The sequence below is a fragment of the Callospermophilus lateralis genome, chromosome 13 (genome assembly GCF_048772815.1).
Source record: "Callospermophilus lateralis isolate mCalLat2 chromosome 13, mCalLat2.hap1, whole genome shotgun sequence".
Classification (NCBI taxonomy): domain Eukaryota; kingdom Metazoa; phylum Chordata; class Mammalia; order Rodentia; family Sciuridae; genus Callospermophilus; species Callospermophilus lateralis.
The window spans coordinates 53918852-53933512 of NC_135317.1; the positions used below are offsets into that span (position 1 = coordinate 53918852).

A 14661-nucleotide genomic window follows, 5' to 3' on the forward strand; every position below is an offset into this window, starting at 1 on the left:
AATTTATGGTGAACTAATATATAAGCTTTATAAGAAATGAAAGATGGTTAATTTTTCTCTTATTTACCAATGTAAAAAGGTAGGAAAAACAAACAAATATTTATCAACCCCTTATTATTTGCCAGGCATTGTGTGGTGAAGAAGCAGACAGGGGTTCCTCATGGAGCTAAGAATAGATAGTGAGCACCATTATTATCAGTATATTATAAATAAGCTTTATATTTATTAACTCACTTAATTCTCACAATCCACCTATAAAAGAAGTCCTAATCACTTGCTTTAGAGATAAGAAAACAAAGCTTAGAAGTCGTGTGATCATTTTTAGATTAAAGTCACAAAAAGAGGCATAACTAGATCTTTCCATTTTGTGATACTACATCTCACATTACTGTTCTGAATATATTTTTTTTCAAAAGATTATGTTGATGTGCTTATTTTGAAAACAAGTTTAAAGTGTTCTGTTAGATAATAAGGTTATCTGCATCTCAATTGGGAAAATAAGAATGTGAAAGACTTCAAACCCAAAACTTTGAGCACCAACATGGAAAATGGTATACTTGACCTAATATGACAGGTCATAGTAAAAAGACAGGCATATTAAAAATACTGTATAAAATTACCTTTAGGATACAAAGTATAGACTAAACGAATCTTGAGTTTATATTTGGGTCTCATGCCCAAGATATCCACCATTTATACACAAATATTCTAAGATCCTAAAACGCTAAAAATGTGAAATACTTCTAGTCCCAAGCATACTGTGTAGGGGATATTCAACCTGCATAGTCAATTCTTTCCTGAAATAAATGAACTAAGATGAGAAACAGAATAATCAAACTTAATGACAATTTTTAAAAGACAAGCAACAGTTTATCTGAAATTTCATTTTTTCTTTGAACTTTCTTTCTGCGGCATTTGTACAATAAAGCTTCTGATATTTGTGGAGAGCAATATGAATTAATTAGAAAAATAACAATAGCCATGTCCACATTATGTAGTAAAACGTGTATTAAAATGGGTAGTTCTTCATGTAAAAATAACATACACTGTTCAGGCAATACGCATTCAAAGTATTCATTTGCTGGTATATTATGTGTGTGTGTGTGTGTGTGTGTGTGTGTTTGTGTATATATGTACATACAAATATTCTTTGCATGAAAATTGCTTACAGTTGACTCAGTAATACATACCATAAAATTTAAATTAACCTCAAATTAATTGCTTAAAAATTTCAGAGTATACTAAAACCAGTATAGGGAATTTTAAAAGGCAAATAAAATTATTAGGAGAAAACAAAAGTTATGGCCATCCTCCAAACAGAAACAGAAGATTTATCATTCAGTCTAGGGTATGGATACATCTATCCCCATGTGGTTGCTAAGTCTAAGCTTTCAAATTGATTTTATAATGCTCCTTAGGTCACACTTATTGAAATATCTTATCATATATTTCTTTATATCTCTTGTATCTGTGCTCTAATTTAAAAACTAAGCCTACAAGCCCTTCTTCTACACTTATTCTCCCTCCCTTTCAAATCTGCTAAAGGAAGAAATTCTAAAAAAATAAAATAAAAAACAAACATTTTATTTGAGGTTTTATAATCTATCTGCTTCCTTTACAATATTAATAGCTATTTAAGCCTACCAATTATAAAAATACAATTCAAATTTAAGTCCATTTTCCTTATTACAAATTTTAAACCAGCACAAGTCTCAAGCAAAATGTAAATTAAGTAATAAAGATCTTTAATTCAAACCTAATACTTCTTGAGAGCCAGAACTACTGAACCAATTTTTTAAATTCTGTAAAAATAAGTATGAATTATTTGTAAAAGAAGAAAAGAGAGAAAAAAGTTTGAGATAAGATAGATGTATTTGAAGTCATGAAGTTTATTATTTTCTTATCTCACTAATATCACTTTTCTTCCTTAAACCAGATAAAGGCTATTTTCCACTGAAGGTTTGTATGCTGGAAAAAAAATATTAATATTATAGACACTAGGTATGTTGGAAGTGCAAATGAAATATTAAAAATTTCAAATTTCAAACATGTGAAAACTATTTAAAAAAATTTTTTAAATTGAATTAGAATTTTTAAAAACTCCTAATGCAATGTATCCCTAAATAAATATACAATTTTTGCCAAGTGTGACCTAAGAAATACCATTAAAAAAAACTGTCAGGGGCTGGGGTTGTGGTTCAGTGATAGAGAGCTTGCTTTGCACATGCGAGGCACTGGATTCGATCCTCAGCACCACATAAAAATAAATAAACAAAATAAAGATATTGTGTCCATCTACAACTAAGAAAAAAATTTTAAAAAACTGTCAGATTTTGATTTGAGATGCCAATATAAAATTTTAGGTTTTCAATTAACTATAAACATTTTCTTTATCGCTTTAATGGCATATTAAGTTCCAAAACTTTCTGGCTATAACCAGTGTTCCAGTACTTGGCCTGTTTTAAAATTAAAACTGGGTACTAGAGATTGAACCCAGGCTCTTACACATGCTAGGCAAGTGCTGTAGCAATGAGCTATATCCCTATCTCTTGGCCTATTTTATTATCAATAATATTGTTCAATTTTACAACTTTCAATAAAATAAAACTCTATTATAAAGACTCCAAAAAATACAAAGAAAAAAAGACTAAGGTCAGGATATATATCAATTTGAAATAAACCATGTACTATATAACAGGCCACATCATGAGTCTATTGAAATTTAAAAAGAAGAGGAGATAGAAAGGAAAAAACTCTGTTCTCTTCTTGAATGGTTTTACAAGTATCCTATAAGGAACTTAAAAGACATAATAAAAGATTTTAAGAAAATATTCTCTTTCTTCCTTTCTTTTTTTGTTTTTTTTTTTTTTTTTTTTGGCACCGGGGATTGAATCCAGGGTCGATTAACCAATGAGTCACCACCCAGCCCTTTTTATATTTTATTATTTTATTTTTATATTTTTTTATTTTGAGACAGGGTCTCGCTAAATTGATTTGGGCCTTGCTAAGTTGCTGAGGCTGGCTTTGAACCTGTGATCCTCCTGCCTCAGCCTCCTGAGCTGTCGGGATTTTACAGGCATTTGACACCAAGCCTCGCAAAAGTATTCTGAAAAAATCAGATTTGATAATACAAATACAATTAAAAGATCTTCAAGAAAATTACTGCACATCTCTTTAATTCACCTATAGGTAGCCAATGCTTTTCAATTGCCCAGATACCAAGTTCTATTAATTTTTTCTTCACTGTGTTTCCTTATCTATTTTTCCAAAAATTGCTTGCCATCTTTCTCCATGTTGTCAATTGCCTGTGAATCTATGAGTGCAACACTCTTCTGTAAAAAGCAAAGCCTCGTTGAATATTTTATAAATTGTAAGAACTTAAAATTGATTCTGAAACTCCAGGTATATGTGGATTCTCATAAATTTATGAGATGACTAGAAAACTTAAAGCTCAAAATAAAGATCTAAATATGATCATATATTACTGTTTTCTCTATATCCCCCTTTACATATAACTAACATTTATTCATAGTTTACTATATGTCAAACACCAGGTCAAGTACATGTATCTATTTGTCACCTCTCTCACATTGATACTATAATCATGAACATTTTTTTGCAGATTACTGAAGCACAGTTAATTAACTTGTCCAGAGTTCACACAGACCTTGTGGTAAGAAATGGGCTTGAATCCAAATAGTCTGATTCCAAAGTCCATGCTCTTGACCATGTGGCTATAACATAGCTATGGTATCTCTTCTGTAATTTGGTTTCTCTCTGTTTAGCAATATTCAGAGTTTACTCACCATTCCCTTACTTCATGATAAAATCTACTACCACTTAATTTTCTCTTTGTGAATGACTTCTGTAACTACTATTCTAGCTTTCATTGACATCTTATATTTTAAAGCCATAGTTTGTCTGCTAGACTTTTTCACATGATTATCATTTAAGCATCTTAGGGTCAGTATATCCAAAATATAACTAGTTCCTTTTCCTTGCCCTTTGTGTTCCCAAATCTTACCAATCTCCCATTTGAACAACTATGGAATTATTTTAAATTCTGCCTTATCATCCTGGCAATCATCAAATGTTGTAAATTGTTGTATTTGCATCTCTCTCATTCATTCATTCATTTATGCCAACACTATCATATTTTAGATCTTCAACACCTTGCACATTAACCTGTTTTCTTGGTTCCAACAGTGAGATGTATTTGCTCTTCTCAGATCCCTCAAATGAAAGCCTTATCAAACTTTTCTCCAAACTTGTTTTGACAGAATCTCAATTTAAGGAGGTCCGAGTTAACTTTTTCCAGAAATTATAGTCAAGAAGCTGATCTTAACATGCAGGTCCTTCTAAGTAACAACACCTTAAGGAAAAAAATTACACTGCCCCAAATGGACCCTGTCTTTGCTAGTTACTAGGCAACTGCAGCTAGCTCTTTCATGATGGGCAGTAAGAGACCCACAGCAACGTGCACAGGCCCAGAGCCATTTGCAACCTCAGCCACTGACCAGAAAAAAACTACCACAAACTAGAGATGTGTGACATGAATGAATGAACCTAATAGATTCTACTCCTATACATTAGATTGACAGCTCTTAGCCTTATAATTAATATTCATGAAATATGTTCAACTTCAAGTTTCTTGAGCTGCTACTAAACCAAATTCTGAGTACATAGTTTTTATTAACTGCTCATCAGAGAATATGCTATGCCCTGCAATCTTTCTTCCAACAAGAAACAACGGGATGCAGAACAGCTTTTCTCTGAATTAAAAGGCAGAGTTTTAAAACACTAATTTATATGCTAAAACGTGTCATAAGAAAACTATTTGTGACAGTAAAATAATGCTCAGATTAATCTAAGTTACCAAGTTAAGGATAAAAGTTACCGAGTTAAGGATAAAAATAACCACCAAAGCCCTCATGCCTTCTCCTTTTTAATCATCAGAGGACTGCTTTTCACTCATCAGGACAAGATTGTATGCAGGCTCCCAAAGAGAAAGGTAAATGTGACCCAGTCATCTGAAAACACGTTTGTTAGACTGAAATACAAACCAAAAAGCTATGGTCCTCCTACCTCTCTTAATTGACCCTCCTCCCCACTTACGGAAAAATACAGTTTAACTTTCCTAACCTACAAATACCTCCACTAAAAATACAATTATACCTTTTCCTAAAAAGGTACCCTGCAGGCATTTAAGACTGAACCAGTTAATTCTAAGCATTTGCAGGAAGTGTAGCAAAATATCAATAATAAAACTTCCAACATCAGATGATGCAAAATCCAGAACTTTTACCCTAAGGGGGTTCCTGAAATATTTTCAGGAATACAAATTGCAGCTTCCAGTAGCCACTGCCCACACCCTCTGACAAGTAGCTCCACAGCACAGATGAGTTTCAGTCCTGGTCAGCTGTACTCTTGCCAGAGTTCATATACCTTCCGGGCAAGGAAAGAAAACACGTGTTTTATTGTGCTATTTGTGACCCAGAAAAGGTCCCAGGTGGCTCACAGGATCTGAGAGACAAACACTGGATGGAAGGAATAAGTGTGAAATAAGAATATGTGGAAATGAAAAAGCTGGATTTTCTTCCAGAAGAGGAGGTAGAAGCTCTAGGAAGTAATTGAGGATCAATGACACTAGACCAAATGACAAACAAGGTTAATAGTAGGAAAAAATAACTTTGGCAAGAGCCCAAAAGAAAAGAGAACTCTAACCTGAAGACCCATTTCCCCTGTCAGAAGTGACCCTGTCCTAGTGCTATGGCTCATTTCCAGGTCTGTTGTATAGTTAAGCCATAGGAGTCAAAGGTTTCACACTTAACATGTCATGGAAGCTGATGGAATATGGTAACACCAGGTTCATCATGTCCTCTTCATCAATACCATAATCCATGGAAATTGGCACTGGCACTGGATGTGTTTTTTAAGAAGCTGATGCTGCAGTAGTCTCCCCAGGGCATTGAGGCACATATTGAACAAACCACAGGTCTGGTATCTGTTGCTGTGAGATAATATGCAGTACTCCACAAGCCCTTCCTTCCACAAAGTTTTTCTCAAGACAGTAAGGACAAGGAAAGGTATAAAGATTTGGGACATTCCTTGTCTGAAATGATGCATACTTAGTTGTGGCCTTCACACCTTCCATGATATCGTCTGGTATTTGGAACTGAGGTAGTCACGTGGGTTTGAATCTTAAGATAGGAAGAAATCATCTTGGCAGCCATGGCAAGATGTCTCTGGTCTCAAACTGTTGCTCTGGCTTTACAGCTTGGAACTTAGGTGTCAGAGTGCTGTGATACAATCCACAGAAAGGTTTCTTCAGCTTTAGACATTCTTACAGTTATGCAGACCAAAAGATGTGCCCGCAAGGCACCCTGCACAGCTTCTCAGATACCTACCTTTAAGCACCCAGGACACTTGAAGTGGCCCCAGGGGTCTGCCTGTGTCATGGGCCACAGGTAATGCCCACGCAGGGCTGCTGTTGCAATGCCATCTGGCAACTGCTGCACATTAACTTTTGACACAAATAAGTGCTCTTCTCTCAGGTTCTATACAGTGCCTTTAGAGTTATCTAGATTAGCAGATAAAATGACATGTATATTCCTTAGCTGGCATCCAAAGTCTCCCATTATTTAGCAAGCTTTGCCCTATCTTCAGTTTGGTCATTCCCTAACTATATACTTCTATATCTTAGTACAGATATAGTATATATATATATATAAGCTTTTATCATAGCACTTCATTTTATATTAGATATACATACATTTGCTTTCTTTCTTTGACTCTAAGTCAAGTCATCTTCATAGTCCCCTTAGACTAAGCACTCCTATTATGTTAAAAATTCTATGTTGATTTGGTGGGAACTATATGTATATATAATATTTTTTAAAAACCTAACTTTAGGTAAATTTGATCCAAAACAGAACTGGAGAGGCATATACAAAAATAGGACACCATCTTTGCAAATAATACTCTCAGCCAACATGAGGATAAAATATTACATTGTTTTTATCTTTTCCTGTGTAATATATCTAATAGTGAATTGTTGTCATTTCTTAAAATGAAATACTGTTGACCAGAATTCTCTCCAAAAAATATAATTTAATGATACAGTTGTATGTGTAATAATGAATCCGAAACAATGAAATATTGTTAAGTACCTTGTGATTCAAACGGAAATGATATAGTCTTCTAATATAATTTTTAGGTTATCTATAAAGGCACTAATGGAACTGTTTACCCTAATATTCATAAACTACTATAATCTATCCAATTCTTACTAGCTGAACTATATATCTCTATCATCATAGAGAAACTGAAGCAAGAGCTACCAAAGCACATGCATAAGGGGTACCTGGAAGAAGAGTTCCCTATTCTAAAAGACTAATTAACACTATACTTCTTTATACATTTTATATTCTGGATTAACATTGCTTTTGTGCTTTAAATTTAAATGCAAGTAAAGAATTACTATATACACATTTACAAAGTGCTGGTTAAAGTGAAATAGCCCTACATTCTAAACAAAAAGAATATGCCAAAACAAAAAACAATTTTTTAATTGTTTTGTAAACAATTAAAATTATCAATTTTGCTTTTCAGTTAAAGTAACTTTACCTATTACTTATCAATAATCAGCAGATGAATTTTCTTCAAGTGAAAGTAATAGTCCATTTTTAAAAACTTATTTCTTATATCCTGTTTAGTTTGTGATTCAGTCTTTTGAAAATAATTTTTTTCACATTAAGCTAACTTATCACTGCCCTATGAGAAGATTAAATATCAACATTAGCTTTCTTCCTCATATCTTCTATCTTTCCTTCCTCTCCTTTTAAAAATTTCCATGAAAAAAACAAAAAGTATTCTCTGAGGTATGTGACTGGAAAACACACCTTGAAAAATTAAAATTCCAAAGGTGAGTTTTATAACACAGTGCCACTAACAAAATTTCAGAGGAAAAAGGCATGAGAATTTACTAGAAGCTGAACACCTTGGTTTGTTATAGATGACAAAATACACAGAATAGTAGTAATACAATGCACATGACAAAATGGAACTAAGTAAAAATGCACATTACAGTCAATATTCCCACTTCCCTTTTATCAAAACTCTATTTGGGAAAAAGAAAATGGATTTGGCCCACAAAAAGAGGATTGTCAGTCTTTCTAGTTTACAGAGAGCTGAGGGAGGCCTTTTGAGAGGAGATAGACATATTTTAGTTTTTCTTGGCACCATCTGATCTTCTGTAGCTGGGTATTTCCTTGTGGGGGATGAGGAAAATGATGAAACAAGAATAAGACCTGGCCAGGAGAGGTGGTGGCACATGCCTGTAATCCCAGAGGCTCAGGAAGCCAAGGCAGGAGGATCACAAGTTCAAAGCCAGTCTCAGCAAAAGGGAGTCACTATGCATCTCAGTGAGACCCTGTCTCTAAATAAAATACAAAATAGGGCTGGGGATGTGATCGAGTACCCCTGACTTCAAACCCTGGTACAAAAAAAAAAAAAAAAAAAGAATAAGACCTGTTATTACCAGCTATACCGAGAAGAATAGAAAATATGTCAAGATTTTCTCACTACGAGCATTTTGTGGCCCATAATTATTCATGGATCCCAAGCATATAAATGCCTTTTTTCTAATGAGAATAATTGGCTTAAAATGCTTCAATAATTAGTTTCATAAAAAACAATTTGTATAATAAAACCAAAATATTTCAAACCGCACAACAAGATTAGATCATGTTCTCCAAATATAAAAGTAATTATAAGTGAATAGTCATTAAAAACAAAAACCTAAACAGTACATTAAACTAACGAGCCAGAAAAAAAAAAAAACACAATTCATAGAAGTCAACAAGGAAAAAAAAGATAATCCCCAATAAATTATGGTAAAAGTATCTTGTTATTGTAAAGGCAGTTCAAAGCCAGTCTCAGCAAAAGGGAGTCACTATGCATCTATTAAATAGGTATATGTTCTTTAATAATGTTGCCAAATATAAAACTTGAAAATTAGCTACTGATAAAGATAGAAATAATTTTAGCAAGTAAATGATGAAAATTTGGGGGTAACACATGGTATGCTGCATTAAAATTTAACCTTACAATCTTTAAACAAAAAAACTTATATTTTTAATTGCTATCATATCCGTTTGAATAGAACTTCTCTTCAGCACTTATCCAGAGTAAATAATCAATCACATCCACAGCATGAGACTTACTTTTGTACATAATCTAAATGTTATAGCAATAAGTCTTAAAATTTACTTATTTTATATTCAAAATAATCATCTTTGTATATTCAAGGGTTAAATTAATAACATTTAATGGATTCATTATGGAAAAATCTGCCTACTTGAATTCTCCCCAGAGAACATTAACAATTAATCTCTAAAAGGTAGACTATTACCTCTTTGGAGGTTTAAAGGACGGTGATTAGTAAGCTAACTGAACAATTTGTAATTGTGAAGAGCTACTACTACTTTTTAAAATTTATTCTATTTATTCTGCATTTATACTGAAAATTAAAGACAGGAGACCAAAATAATTCTACAATATCTTCTACAGTATGTTAGTACCACTGGCATAAAAAAACGGTAAAGATAAAAGGAAAAAAGCTGATGCACAGCAATTCTGCTGACAACACAGTTCATCCTCACAGTGGATTTCATTTCTTCAGACTACCAGTACAAATCAAGCAAAAGCTAAATTTTGTTAGCAAGTTGAAATGTTGATAAAAATCTTCAAATCTTAAAGATAAATCTTTAAAACTAACCTGGCTATTTCTTCTCGATGAGCAGTCCAATCTCGGATGTAGTCTTCCTGTTCTTTAATCCGGTGCTTGAATGAAGAACTAGTAGGCATTGCTGATCCAGTGCTCTGCAAGCGAGTGGTTTTCAGGGCTGGAGAAGTACGTAGACGGGTATGTTTAGGGGAATTACGGTTTGATCCAAATTCATCTTCTGAGGTGGAAGCATAATCAGTAGGAAAGCGCCTCCATCTTGAATTTACTAAATTAGTTTAATTATTAAAAAAAGAATTATTATGTTATCATTTGAAGGAGATAAAATAAAAATCATGATTTCAAAGACACCATGAGAGTGAACACAGAGCACAATTTTCAATAACTGACACACATACCTCACAAAAACCATAAGTCTACTAATCCTTAAATATAGAAACATTAACAGTTTGGTGAATTTAAAACAATGAATAATTAAAAACAATTGAAAGAACGTGTTTTCTGCAAGTGTAGTGAATAAACATTCAGATGAAAATTTTTACTAATGATAAAAAACTAAGCAAGCTCTATTCATAAATGTTTATTTTTCAGATCCAATATTTCTCATTAAAGATATGGATTTTTTTAAATGACAGCAACAACACCAACAACAAATAAATAAATAAAAACAAGGGAAAAGATATCCTCATGCCACATGGACTTTCAACACAGAGATGATAAAAATCCCTCTTTTCCCAACATACAAATGTGCATAATTCCTGCTGTGGAAATTATGCCTTTATGGCAGAAAAAAAAAACATTACCTCTGTCATTCAACATCCTGTTATGCTATGGTTGGAAAAAATCTTTTTACATGGTAAAAACACAACAAAGCATCTTCAGTACAACTCTGCTGCTTTGACACTGAAAGCATATGGTGAAAATAGACAATGGCATAAAATCTACAAAGAGCAAAACTACAAGCTGTTCTCACAACCATCGACATTTAAGGCACAGGAGATACTGTGAATAGTCACATTAAAGAAAGTGGCAATCACTTTCTTATTCAAGATTAGTAAAGACATTTAAAAATGGTATTGCTGACACATTTAAAAAACCAGGAGACAAATTAATGCACACACTTCACTACTACTGTTAATGTGAAAATCCAACATATGAGTAATCTGTGAAGCATAAATAGAAGCTAAAATTTAAGAAAAGTATGTAATGGTTTACTCAGGGTAAACATACAAAGGCAGGAACCTTGTCAGTTCAAGCAACTAACCTATACCTAGCACTTAGCAATGTGTCTGGCTAGCAAATATTTAATAAATATTTTTGAATGAATAAATTCCTATATGTAAACCATTTGCTTTACTCAAAACTAGTAAAAAGCATAAGATATCTTTGATATTTAAAATGATAAAACCTTAGAACCTGCTATAAGTTTCAGTTGCCACTAATATTGTAAGAGTTTTCTTTTTTCTTCTATATCTTTTTGTCCCTGTTTCTAATAAAAACTGATACTAAGCTGTGTAGATTGGTAAGGTCCAGAATTCTCTCATCCTTCTGCACTGGAATTTTGTAACTTTTCTATATTTTCCTCCAAAACTCTGTTTTTGCCCAAGGCTCTCTAAGGCTGAGCTGGCTCTTAGATAAAACTAACATACACTGTCATCAGTGTTGGCTTTCCTATAGTAAGGAATATGGCATAAATTAGAGCCTACTCATTTGTCCTGATTCACACCCATATTTGGAACTTCTAGGGTTTAGATGTAGATTCATGAGTACAAAAGATGACCATATGCAGAAAGTTCATGGTTCTCTGTAAAAGTATACACAAATACATATGCAGAACTTTGGGTAATTAATCACAGATTCTTTGAAGGGGAGTTTAAACACAATTTCTATATGGTAATTTATTAACATAGAAAATACGTTTACCATGGAGGAAATTGACTCGTTTCTAGGCATATGCAAACTCCTATAAATTGAAGTTACTCGGAGACTTATTGAAAACAATTTTATAAAAAGTTTGGAAATAAGAGCAAATAAATTTTAGAAAAAAGTTAAAGACATAGCAAAAAAATCAGAAATATATGGGAAACAAATTTGTACTTTTCAATAAAGGCATTTCATTAAATGGTAAATATGAGTTTATACTGATATCTCATTATAGTATTCATAAATAGGAAAACATAATATGTTAGTTCAAATTTCCTGCCTTATGATTGGGAAACTACTGTCACCATACCTATAATTAAAAAATGTGTTTAAAAGAAAACCAGTAACAAAGAGTTTTAATAAACTGCAGAATAAATGAAAACATAAATAAGTATCATGAAAGTAAATTATTAATAATAGCATTAAAAGCTGATATATTTCATGAGTGGCAGAGTACATGAAAGCAGAATGAGAATTGAGTACACCAAGTGTTATTAATGTATGCGAAATATCAAGTTAAATATATATAAGTACAGTCACTTTAAAATTAACTTTGCTGGGCAAGTGGTGCATGCCTGTAATCCAGCTACTCAGGAGGCTAAGGCAGTAGGATCACAAGTTCCAGGCCATCATTGCAAACTTTGCAAGACTCTGTCTCAAAATAAAAAATGAAAAGGGCTGAGGGTGTAGGTAAGTGGTAGAGCACCCCTGGGTTCAATCCCCAGCACAGAAAATAATCATCATTAACAACATCATCATCAATAAAATACACTTTAAATTTTTTGAGTCTCAAGATTATAAAACTATTACATTTTAAGGAAAAACATAAAAAGAGAAAAATCCATTTCATATACTTTCGACCTATTTTTAAAGGTTTATGTAGAATAGAAGTCAGGTAAGAATATTAAAGAATCTAACATTATCTTTAAAAAGCAACCAAAAGAATAAGATGTATTTTAAAAATTGAGAGAGAATATCAAATTATCTTTATAAATGGAAAATGTATCTTACAGGGTATACTAAAAAGAAAAACGCAAGTTACCTCTGCACACCACTTTGCCTGTGTAACAACAGACTGAGATGGTAACTATTGGGAAAGGGCCTGGGAAAGGGAGTTCAAAGCCAGGACCTCTAACCTGTTATTTTTCAAATAATTTTGAAAACTTTTTGCTTTCCTTAATCTTTGCCTGCAAACTATTAGTAGCTATACACTTTATCTGAAGAAAATTCCTCACAACCTGCTAATGAATACAGAAGAAACTTCCAATTAAAATGTGGTTTTTTTTTTGTTTGTTTGTTTTTTTAAAGGGATAGTAGGGATTGAACTCAGGAGCACTCAACCACTGAAACACATCCCCAGCCCTATTTTGTATTTTATTTAGAGACAAGGTCTCACTGAGTTGCTTAGTGCCTCGCTTTTGCTGGCTGAGGGTGGCTCTGAACTTGCAATCCTCCTGCCTCCAGAGCCACTGGGATTACAGGCAGGTGACATAGCGCCCTGCTAGAATGTTTTGAATTTTCCTCTAAACCTTATTTCATAAAATTTTGAACCAAATGATCTCAGATATTAGACAATCTAAATTCAATTTATAGATTTAAGAAAATGGGTTCAGAGAGGACTTGCGTTGCTTATGTTAAAGTGCAGGGCAGTCTACTAACTCCTAGAGTTCAAAACTCATTCCCTGCTATTCCAAGTATCTTCCAATTAGGTGTTGGAAGAGTCTCTTTTTTTCATTTCTAATAAAACTAATTTTTAAACAGTACACTAGCAACTTCTCATGGAATGACAGCTTTTCTGATATCTACTCATGTTGAAGAAAAATTTTACATCTTAACTTTATTCAGTTTAAGCTACCAATTTATGGAAATAAACTTAATTTGATATGATTAGGCTTATTTACTAAAGATTTAATGATAGATCACTAAACTGAATATTTGTATTGAAGGTGTTTGAAATGTCAATGTCTAAGAGGGTTATTGGTTGGCAAACTGCTAGATAAGTCATACATTAAAGTGAGAGAGAGTTCAAGATAGTTTAATTAATCTTGTAACTCACTTTAAACTTATTTTAGTTATGATATTTATTATGAAATTTATTTTATGTATAAAATGTGCAAAAATTCTTCTTGTGGAAATTATAAACTACTATATTCACTATAAAAACAAACTACCATCTATGATGTTTAGAGAATTAAAAAGGAAAAAAAATAGTTATTAGTATCATATATCTGTGAATACTCTGATTTCTTTTAATGTAACTAAACTTTGTTGAACCTAAAATACATGACAGCTACAAATTTAGCAAATACAGGCAGAAAATACAGAAATACTTCAGAAAATACAGCCAGATGTGATGAGGCATACCTATAATCCTAGCAACCTGACAGGCTGAGACAGGAGGATAATAAGTTGGAGCTTAGCAACTTAGAAAGTTAGCAAATTAGCAAGACCCTGTATCAAAATAAAAAATTAAAAGGGGTAGAAACATAATTCAGTGGTAGAATGCCCCCCTGGGTTCAATCCCCAGTATCAAAAAAAGAGGAGGGGGACAGAAACCACACATTACTTCTTCATACTATACTGGAATATTTTAAAGAGATACTAAATCACAAACATGTTTTGCGTGTATATTTATGAGCATATAGCAAAGTTTGTGGGGTAAAATCTGACAAAGCTCTATTTTAGTTTTTAATTTGGAGAAAGAATTAACTTAAGCCATGCTTGCTCTATGTTTAGTTTTTACTATTTATAAATTTTGAGAATCAGAGTAAAAAAGGGAAAGCAAACTCCATGCTTTTTGATAACATAGAACTTATGATAGCTTACATTAGGATGGAAGTATACTTAAATATTTTAATGTACTCAAGTGGAGATGAGGTGATAAAGCAAGCAGTGTGGCAGAAGAAATTTTATCAACTACATATCATAAAATGCAGCACAAAGGAAATATGAATTAAAGAAGTAGAGCCATAAGAAACAATAGAATAACAATA

At 32.7% G+C, this 14661-nt stretch overlaps 1 protein-coding gene across 6 annotated transcripts in view; it reads right to left on the minus strand.

The window, feature by feature from the left end:
* Cep170 (centrosomal protein 170) overlaps positions 1–14661 on the minus strand; it is a 134254-nt gene that overhangs the window by 23883 nt on the left and 95710 nt on the right. For 4 of the 6 annotated variants that reach the window (XM_076831570.1, XM_076831568.1, XM_076831565.1 and 1 more), the window contains one exon: positions 9779–10013. In XM_076831570.1, the coding sequence (XP_076687685.1) occupies positions 9779–10013 (235 nt within the window). The remainder of the gene's footprint in view (positions 1–9778; positions 10014–14661) is intronic. The other 2 variants (XM_076831571.1, XM_076831567.1) reach the window with 1 other exon arrangement.